The sequence below is a fragment of the Narcine bancroftii genome, chromosome 6 (genome assembly GCF_036971445.1).
Source record: "Narcine bancroftii isolate sNarBan1 chromosome 6, sNarBan1.hap1, whole genome shotgun sequence".
Taxonomy (NCBI): Eukaryota; Metazoa; Chordata; class Chondrichthyes; order Torpediniformes; family Narcinidae; genus Narcine; species Narcine bancroftii.
The window spans coordinates 246,260,373-246,271,238 of NC_091474.1; the positions used below are offsets into that span (position 1 = coordinate 246,260,373).

At 40.3% G+C, this 10,866-nt stretch overlaps 1 protein-coding gene across 1 annotated transcript; it reads left to right on the plus strand.

Annotated features, from left to right (window-relative positions):
* Window positions 1-8,523: 8,523 nt before the first annotated feature.
* Window positions 8,524-9,875, plus strand: LOC138735573 (octapeptide-repeat protein T2-like). The gene is made up of 2 exons (XM_069883586.1): window positions 8,524-9,602; window positions 9,679-9,875. Exon 1 carries the CDS (start codon window positions 8,694-8,696, stop codon window positions 9,597-9,599), a length of 906 nt encoding a protein of 301 aa, XP_069739687.1. The 5' UTR covers window positions 8,524-8,693; the 3' UTR covers window positions 9,600-9,602; window positions 9,679-9,875.
* Window positions 9,876-10,866: the final 991 nt, after the last annotated feature.

A 10,866-nucleotide genomic window follows, 5' to 3' on the forward strand; every position in this document is an offset into this window, starting at 1 on the left:
ACAACAGACTCGCCAAGGCAAATAGCGCCTTTGGAAGACTACACAAAAGAGTCTGAAAAAACAACCAACTGAAAAACCTCACAAAGATAAGCGTATACAGAGCCGTTGTCATACCCACACTCCTGTTCGTCTCCGAATCATGGGTCCTCTACCGGCATCACCTACAGCTCCTAGAACGCTTCCACCAGCGTTGTCTCCGCTCCATCCTCAACATTCATTGGAGCGCTTTCATCCCTAACGTCGAAGTACTTGAGATGGCAGAGGTCGACAGCATCGAGTCCACGCTGCTGAAGATCCAACTGCGCTGGGTGGGTCACGTCTCCAGAATGGAGGACCATCACCTTCCCAAGATCGTGTTATATGGCGAGCTCTCCACTGGCCACCGTGACATAGGTGCACCAAAGAAAAGGTACAAGGACTGCCTAAAGAAATCTCTTGGTGCCTGCCACATTGGCCACCGCCAGTGGGTTGATATCGCCTCAAACCGTGCATCTTGGCGCCTCACAGTTTGGCGGGCAGCAACCTCCTTTGAAGAAGACCGCAGAGCCCACCTCACTGACAAAAGGCAAAGGAGGAAAAACCCAACAACCAACCCCAACCAACCAATTTTCCCCTGCAACCGCTGCAACCGTGTCTGCCTGTCCCGCATCAGACTTGCCAGCCAGAAACGTGCCTGCAGCTGACGTGGACATTTACCCCCTCCATAAATCTTCGTTGGCGAAGGCAAGCCAAAGAATATTATTTCTTAAACTATATGTTATTTTTTCTAATGGAATACATTTATTCATTTCTATATACCATTGCTGTATTTTCAAATTATCTTCTAATTTCCAGTTTGACATAAACATTTTTTTGCTACAGCTAGGGCTATCTTAACAAATCTTTTTTGTACACCCTCCAAATCAAGTCCAAATTCTTTATTTTTTATGTTACTTAGGAGGAAGATCTCTGGGTTTTTTGGTATATTGCTTTCTGTAATTTTATTTAATATCTGGTTTAGATCTTCCCAAAATTTTTTCACCTTTTCACAAGTCCAGATTGCATGAATTGTTGTTCCTATTTCTTTTTTACAACGAAAACATCTGTCAGATACTGTTGGATCCCATTTATTTAACTTTTGAGGAGTGATATATAACCTATGTATCCAATTATATTGTATCATACGTAATCTCGTATTTATTGTATTTCTCATAGTTCCTAAACATAACCTCTCCCATGTTTCCTTTTTTATCTTTATGTTTAGATCTTGTTCCCACTTTTGTTTAGTTTTATCATTTATTTCCTCATTCTCCTTTTCTTGTAATTTGATATATATGTTTGTTATAAATTTTTTAATTATCATTGTGTCTGTGATCAGATATTCAAAATTGCTTCCTTCTGGTAACTTCAGACGACTTCCCAATTTATCCTTTAAATAGGATTTCAGTTGGTAATATGCCAGCACTGTATCTTGAGTTATATTATATTTATCCTTCATTTGTTCAAAGGATAATAATTTATTCCCCGAAAAACAATTTTCTATTCTTTTAATTCCTTTTTTCTCCCATTCTCTAAAAGACAGGTTATCTACCGTAAAAGGGATTAACTGATTTTGCGTCAGTATTAGTTTTGATAATTGGTAGTTTGTTTTATTTCTTTCTACATGAATCTTCTTCCAAATATTAAGCAAATGGTGCAATACTGGAGAATTCCTATGTTTTACCAATTTTTCATCCCATTTATATAATATATGTTTAGGTATCTTCTCCCCTATTTTGTCTAGCTCTAATCTAGTCCAATCTGGCTTTTCTTTTGTTTGGTAAAAATCTGATAGATATCTTAATTGTGCGGCTCTATAATAATTTTTAAAATTTGGCAGTTGTAAGCTTCCTTGTCTATACCATTCTGTTAATTTATCTAGTGCTATCCTCGGTTTCCCCCCTTTCCATTAAAATTTCCTTATTATTTTCTTTAACTCCTTAAAGAATTTTTCTGTCAAGTGTATTGGCAGTGCATGAAATAGGTATTGTATCCTTGGAAAAATGTTCATTTTAATACAGTTTATCCTTCCTATTAGTGTTAATGGTAAGTCTTTCCAATGCTCTAAATCTTCCTGTATTTTTTTCATTAGTGGATAATAATTAAGTTTATATAGATGGCTGAGGTTTTTATTTATTTGTATACCTAGGTATCGTATTGTTTGCATTTGCCATCTAAACGGTGATTCTTTCTTGAATTTTGAGAAATCCGCATTATTCATTGGCATTGCTTCACTTTTATTTGCATTAATCTTGTATCCCGACACTTCTCCATATTCCTTCAATTTCTTATGTAATTCTTTTATTGATGTTTCTGGTTCCGTTAGGTATACTATAACATCATCTGCAAATAAACTGATTTTGAATTCCTTGCCTTTTATTTTTATCCCTTTTATTTTATTTTCTGTTCTTATCAGTTCTGCAAGTGGTTCTATGGCTAACGCGAACAATAAGGGCGATAGTGGGCATCCCTGTCTTGTTGATCTGCTTAAGTTAAAATGTTTTGATACATATCCATTTACTGTCACTCTTGCCAATGGCCCCTTATGTAATGCTTTAATCCAATTAATATATTTCTCTGGTAAACTAAATTTTTGTAGTACCTTGAATAAATAATTCCATTCTACTCTGTCGAAGGCCTTCTCTGCGTCTAAAGTAACCGCTACTGTTGGAGTTTTATTTCCTTCTACTGCATGAATTAAGTTAATAAACTTTCAAATATTGTCTGTTGTTCGTCTTTTTTTTATGAATCCAGTTTGGTCTAGACTTACTATTTTTGGTACATAATCAGCTAATCTGTTTGCTAATAATTTAGCTATTATCTTGTAATCTGTGTTAAGTAAAGATATTGGTCTATATGACGCTGGTGCGAGTGGATCTTTCCCTGTCTTTGGTATTACTGTAATTATTGCTGTTTTACATGAATCTGGTAAGCTTTGTGTTTTATCAGTCTGGTTGATTACTTCCAGGAGGGGAGGAATTAATAAATCTTTAAATGTTTTATAGAATTCTATTGGGAATCCATCCTCTCCTGGTGTTTTATTATTTGGCAGATTTTTTATTGTCTCTTGTATTTCTACTATTTCAAATGGTTCTATTAATTTATTTTGTTCCTTTGTTTGTAATTTCGGTAGTTCAATTTTAGTTAAAAATTCATCTATTTTCCCTTCTTTCCCTTCGTTTTCAGTTTGGTATAATTGTTCGTAGAATTCTCTGAAGTTTTCATTAATCTCCGTTGGATTATATGTGATTTGTTTGTCTTTTTTCCTTGATGCCAATACCATTCTTTTAGCTTGTTCTGTCTTAAGCTGCCATGCTAGAATTTTGTGCGTTTTTTCTCCTAGTTCGTAATATTTCTGCTTTGTCTTCATTATATTTTTCTCCACCTTATATGTTTGAAATGTATCATATTTTATTTTTTTATCTACCAATTCCCTTCTTTTAGTAGTGTCTTCCTTCCTTGCTAATTCTTTCTCTATATCTGCTATTTCCTTTTCCAACTGTTGTTTCCTGATTGTAATCCTTCTTCATCTTAGTTACGTAACTTATTATTTGCCCTCTGATGAACGCTTTCATTGTATCCCATAATATAAACTTATCCTTCACTGATTCCGTATTTATTTCAAAATACATTTTAATTTGTCTTTCTATGAATTCTCTAAATTCCTGTCTTTTAAGTAGCATGGGGTTTAATCTCCATCTATACATTTTTGGAGGGATATCCTCTAACTCTATTGTCAATATCAAGGGTGAATGGTCCGATAATATTCTAGCTTTATATTCTGTTTTCCTAACTCTATCTTGTATACAAGCTGATAACAGGAATAAATCTATTCTTGAATATGTTTTATGTCTATCCGAATAATATGAATATTCCTTTTCCTTTGGGTGTTGTTTCCTCCATATATCCAAAAGTTGCATTTCTTGCATCGATTTAATTATAAATTTGGTTACTTTATTCTTTCAGTTAATTTTTTCCCCGGTTTTATCTATGTTTGAATCCAAATTGAGATTGAAATCCCCTCCTATTAATATATTCCCTTGCGTATCTGCTATCTTCAGAAAAATATCCTGCATAAATTTTTGATCTTCTTCATTAGGCGAATATATATTAAGTAAATTCCAAAACTCCGAATATATCTGACATTTTATCATTACATATCTTCCTGCTGGATCTATTATTTCCTCTTCTATTTTAATTAGTACATTTTTACTGATTAATATAGCCACTCCTCTAACTTTTGAGTTATATGACGCTGCCGTTACATGTCCTATCCAATCTCTCTTTAATTTCTTGTGCTCCACTTCAGTTAAGTGTGTTTCTTGCACAAATGCAGTTTCTTCCTTTTGATTTGGTTATGTATTCCATTAATATTTAAAGTCATATAGTTTAATGTAGCCATTTTATACTTTGTTTATCTTTCCCTTCCGTTTCGTCATCATCACCTTTCCTTCTCATCCATTTCTGCTTTCTTTCTTTGAACAGTTTATAAGACAACATTTTTAACACATCAAACATTCCCCTTATTCTCCTACCTAATATTTCTTTAACCCCATTGTCCCCTCCCCTTCCTGAGTTGCCCATTATCCCTTGTCGGGCAACCACATCTCCCCTCTCCATTTGGATTTGCGAATTCACTCGCAAGCGTCGACTGATTTTGCAGTGACTGTAATTTCTCCCTACCCAGCCCCCCCAGAAAAGATTTCAATTTTTATATACAACAAAGGTCACTCTCTAAATTCCCTCTTTACTCCTCTCTTCCCCTTTTTTTCCCTCATTAATTCTTCTCTATACAATATATTTTTTCTTTTAAATACACATACACTTATGTAATATATGTATTATATCTGTATATAGTCCTATACACACGTCTTTTTAGTTCGCAGTCTTTTGTACTCTCGTTACACATCTTCATCTCTCAGCCTATTTTGTAATTGTTCTGCAAATTTTCATGCTTCCTCTGAATCCGAGAATAGTCTGTTTTACTGTCCTGGAATAAATATTTTCAATAGCGCTGGATGCTTTAGTATAAATTTATACCCTATCTTCCATAAAATCGCCTTTTCTGTATTGAACTCCTTTCTCTTTTTCAGGAGTTCAAAACTTATATCTGGATAAATGAAGATTTTTCGCCCTTTGTACTCCAGTGGCTTGTTGTCCTCTCTTACTTTCTCCATTGTTTTCTCCAGTACCTTTTCTCTTGTAGTATACCTTAGGAATTTTACTAAAATGGATCTTGGCTTTTGTTGTGGTTGTGGTTTAAAGGCTAATGCTCTATGTGCCCTTTCTATTTCCATTTCTTGCTGTAGTTCTGGACATCCTAAGATCCTGGGGATCCAATCTTTTATAAACTCTCTCATATTCTTGCCTTCTTCATCTTCTTTAAGGCCCACTATCTTTATATTATTTCTTCTGTTATAATTTTCCATTATATCTATTTTCTGAGCTAACAGCTCTTGTTTCTCTTTAACTTTTTTATTAGATTCTTCTAATTTATTTTTTAAGTCCTCCACCTCCATTTCTACTGCTGCTTCTCGTTCTTCCACCTTGTCCATTCTTTTTCCTATTTCTGATATGGTCATATCTATTTTATTCACTTTCTCTTCTGTACTGTTTATTTTTCTTCTTAAATCACTAAATTCTTGTGCTTGCCATTCTTTAAATGAATCCATGTATTCTTTAATAAGAGAAAATATATCCATTGTCTTGCCTTTCCCTTCTTCTTCTATTTCACTGTACTCTTCCTCTTCTTCTTCCTCTGGGTTGGCCATCTGTTGTTTCTTTGTTTTCTTTTTCTTCTCTTCTTTCTTGTTTTCATTGTCTTCTATGTTCTCCTCTTGCTGCTGCTGTTCTGTAGCTGTCATTGCCGGCTGTAGAGATCGACTCCCCAGCTGGTCGCCCCTCCCGTCAGTGTCGCGCATGCGCGGTTGTGCACTTTTACTCGGCTCAGCGAGCCATTTTTGTAGTCCACTTTCTACCGACCTGAGGGAGCTGGCTTCTCTCTCCACCGCGGGCCTCTTCGAACAGGTAAGGCCTTCTCCTTCTTCTTCTGTGGTCTTCTCTTCCTCTCTTCTTACCGTTGGTTTCGACTTTTCTTTTTTTGTCGCCATTTTATTTCCACCTTTATATTCACTTTACCTTAATTTTTATTTTTGTGCCTTTGTGCTTTCCTTTATTTTTTTCAACTTTTCTGGAGAGGGCTGGAGTTCACCGTCTGGCCACTACTCCATCACGTGACTTCCCCCAGTTTGTAGCTTCTTGACCGTCACTGAAGAAATGATGGTGTTGAAGGCTGAGCTGTAGTCGATGAAGAGCAGCCGTATTTGTGAATTGCTGTTTTCGAGGTGATCCAGAGATGAGTGGAGAGCCGACAATGTTTCATCAGCTGTGGAGCGATTGTGATGACAGGTGAATTGCAGCGAGTCCAGATCTTTACTTAGGTACGTGTTAATTCTGGCCATGACCACTCTCTGTGATGGAATATTTGGGAATGTTTTTGGGAGATAAATTGGTAAAATTAGAGTAGATTACATATATACACACACTTTAAAACAGATCTTATTTGAAAAACTGAAGAATTCATATTCAGTGACTTTACAGAAACTATGGACATTCCACAAGTAGGTGCTAATTGAAATGATGTCATGAAATGAATGGACTATTGTCTTGGAAGTACAACCAGAGCCAGGTTGTCTGTTTTGGACCTATTTGCAAGGCTTTTGACCTCTCTGCAAAGTGCTCACTCAGAGGTCATTGAGAGGCTAAAACAACAGATGGACCAAAAGAGGAACTCTGTTGTTTGCTGGAGAAGGGGGGGAGGTGTTTGCAAGTGAGAGAGAGAAGGACATGCTGCTGGCAAGTTTGAATGTCAGATAAAGAGAGAGACCGAAGGGGGTATTTGATTGTGTAAGACACACAGCTGAAACAAGCCAGGAGAAGCATGTTGGAACTGAAACAGAAGCTCCAGAGTGGCAGATGGCTGGAAGTGCTATTTGTCTGAAAACAGAAAGGAACTCTGTGGTAGCCTGAGAGAAATTTCCAGCTGTTCTTACTTTCTCTTTCTTGGAAGCCATCTTCTCTGTATCCTTATCTTCTATTTTGTGTACTCTATTTCTGTTATGCTTTGCTTTTTCCTAACTTTTTCTTCTATTTTCCTGGAGAGGGCTGGTTTTCCCAACCAGCCAGTACTCCATCACGTGACTCCTCTCAGACCTTCCTTCTCCAGGGTGCTGAATCTTCAGGATTCTCTGCCCAATGATATGGATGAGACGCCATTTTGGGGCACATTCGAGGCAGAGGGATAGATTTTTGGATGGGAATGAAGTGGAGGTACATTAAGTTAGTTCAGGAGAATGGAGTGGAGGTGAAAGATTAGCCCTGACATTGAATAGGTCATATGGTTAGCAGTGGAAGGAGGAACCCTGATCTGTATGGACAATGACAAAGAGAGGTACAGGCCATTCAGCCCATACATCCCTCCTGTCTCACAGATACCCACTTTCACTTTCTATGTTAATCCTGTATACTCCAAACTTGCCGCTTACCTACAAGCTAGGAACCAATTAACCCCCCCCCCCTCCCAATCTGCACATTTGAGGTGGAGGATGCCAGAATTGAGCCAGGGTCCCAGGGGTTGTGAGACAGCAGCACTACCTGCTGCACCACCCCAGTGCACTATGAGGTCCAGGTTCATTCTGCACAAAAGTCCCAGTGATTCAGCCCCTAAATGGATCATTGTGTCCAGTCTGAGCACCAGTTTGGGAAAGGGTTCCTTGCCTGATCCCAGGGGACGAGGGAGATGGGGAAGCTGGGATGTGATCTCAAAGATTCTGAACAGGCAAAGGAGAAGGAGGAACTGCTGCCATGGGCAGAGGGGACAAGAGCCCAGGGATGGAGAGGGAGGGCAGTTCTCCAGCTGTGGGTGAGGGTGTCTGGCTCCCCTTGGTGGAGCACCAGGCAGAGGGGGCAGGGAGATCTGGCAGAGCAGAGGTGTGTTCTGTGTGGGGGAAGACTTTCTGTGAAGGAAAACGCGAAGGTCTGCAGTCACCGCGATTGAAGTAAAAACAACGCTGGAGAAACTCAGCAGCTCAAACAGTGTCCTTTATGTAGCAAAGATAAAGATACAGAAAGAACCTTTCAGGCTTCGGCCCTCCATCAAGGTTTGAAAAATTGTCAGCAGGTGCCCAAACAAAATGGTTGGGGGAGGACCTCGGTCCCACAGGCAAGGAGGTAATAGGTGGATAAGGGAGGGAAGGCACACCAGAAAACAAGGGGTGGGGTTGACTCTGTGAATGAGGTGGGAAGGGGGTGGAGAACTGGAGGAAAGAAGACCAAGGGAAAGGGAAGGGAGGCAGAATGGGGATAGTATGAGGCCATTAACAGGCAAGTGAGCATGGGAGTGGGTGTTCCCTCAGTGTGCCTGAGAGCAACTTCAGGGCTGGGCCAGAGCAGCCCCTGGGCCCAATGACAGGTACATTTCTCATAATCTCTCTGCCATGACATCACTGAACTCACTGACAGAGGCTCTGATGCTTCACACAGTAGACCAGCAGTATTTGGGATCAGAGAGTAAACTTTGAAAATCTTTCATCGAAGGGTTTTGACAAGAATAAAAAAGAGAACGGAGAGGTGGACAAACAGGAATGCATAGCAGATGGTCTTGAGTGAAAGGGAGAATGGGGAAATGGTATTCTCAGAGAGCCGGACCTGAGGTCAAACTGATAAAGATACACATGGAGAAAGAGAAGGTTGCAGAGAGCAGGAGGAGGGAAGCAGGCACAACGAGCAGAGACAAAGAGAGGGGGAGGCATGAGGAAGGGGAGCTCGAGTGGAAGGCAAGAGAGCAGCTGAGCAGAGAGAGGAAGAAGGAAGAAGGGAAAATGGGGAGATGCAAAGAGAGGGAGAGGCCAATGCAGACACGGAAATCAGGGGCACGTTCATATGAAGCTGGAGAGTGGGCAAGATGGGATAACTGGGAGAGAACAAGGGGGAAACAAAGGATGGGGAGAGAAGGAGAGAAGATGGTGTGTGAGAGAGAAAGGAGGACCAGCCATGGAAAGGCTGATAAGAGGGAAGAGAAAAGAGAAAGGGTGAGGATGAGAGAGGAAGGCAGGAGGGAAGAGCAGATGGACAGAGATAAAGAATGGACAGAAGGGAAAAGGGAAGGTGAAGAACAGTGGAATGAAGAAAGCGGCAGAGGTCGAGAGAGAGCAAGAGATGGGAAAAGACACAGAAGAAAAGCGTACAGTCAGGGAGAACCACGAGAACGAAAGATGAGCAGAAACAGGAGAAGAGGATTTGAAGATGATGGGGGGAAAGGATGGGAAGATGGGGAGAAGTGGGAGGCCAGAGGATGGGGAGATGGTCAGCAATCGAGATGGGTCAAACGGAGCAAGAGTCAGAGACAGGGAAGAGGAAGAGGAGAATGGCAAAATCATCAAGGAAGGCAGGAAGAAATGATCAGTTGCAGCAGGAAAAGGAGTAAGGCACGTCAGAGAGAGAAAGAGAGAGCAAAATGCTGGGAAGAGAGGGCGAATGGGGGCTGGAGACCAATAGAGAGGATCTACATCCTCGTCAACTGAGAGGTGAGGATCTAATTTTGGTTCCCTCCAGCCATCTAGTTGATGGTCACCCGCTCAAACCTTCCTGTGTTCTTTCTAGTTCTAGGTACTGTCAGAATCCTTGGCCTGCGACCTGACTGCACCAGCCACAGCAGAGACCAAGAGCCCAGACTCTTGCAAGATCATTTCCATCCGTTCCCAGAGTGACCTGCATCCTAGACCTGTACCTGGCCTCGTCGTCCCATCATCAAATGGCACCATGACTTTGGTTGGCAATAAATCGACACAACCAATGTTTCTGAGGTATAATGTGTTGTCACATGGACAAAGGCACATTCAAAATTGCACTCCCACCCAGCGTCAATGCCATCATCCAAATTCAGGGCCTCTTTGCTCCCCTCACCCCTTCATATCTTTCACCATGAGAACCAACTCCTTGGATTTATTGTGATTTGGCCTCCACTGTTCTGTAAGGAATTCCACAAATTTCTCACCACTTTGAGTGACAAATAAATGAGTTTACTCTCAAATGCATGATATACAGATTCATAGAACCTTTGGACATTACAGCCCAGAAACAGGCCCCTTCATCCCTTCTAGTCTGTGCTGAACCATTACTTTGCCAAGTCCCACGGACCTGCACCCAGCCCATAGCCATCCATACCTCTCCCATCCATGTACCTGACCAAATTCTTTTTAAATGTTAAAACTGAGCCCACATTCAGTTGGCATTCCACCTCCCACCACTCCCTGTGTGAAGAAGTTCCCCTTAGACTTTTCCCCTTTCACCCTTAAACCATGTCTTCTGGTTTGTATCTCATCTACCCTCAATGGAAAAGGCCGACCTACATTTACTCTGTCTGTCCTCCTCATAATTTTAAATACCTCCATCAAATCTCTCCTCATTCTTCTACACTCCAGTGAATAAAGTCCTAACATGTTTAACCTTTCCCTGTAACTCAGTTCCTGAAGTTCAGGCAACATCCTAATAAATTGTTTCTGCAGTCTTTCTATCTTAGATATTTTTCCTGTAGTTAGGTGACCAAAACTGCACACAATACTCCAAATTTGGTCTCACCAATGTCTTTTTCAACTTCACCATAACAACCCAACTCTTGAACTCAATACTTTATGAAGGCCAATATACTTAAAGTCTTTCCAACCCTATCCACCTGTGATGCCACCTTTCAGAGAATTATGTATCTGTATTCCCAGAGTTCTACCACTCTCTTCAGTGCCTTGCCGTTTACATTGAAAATCCTAGCCAGGAGATCAAGCCTGAAACATT

Coding starts and splice junctions, on each gene's coding strand:
- LOC138735573 (XM_069883586.1), top strand. CDS start 8,694: ATGGGGAAATGGTATTCTCAGAGAGCCGGACCTGAGGTCAAACTGATA.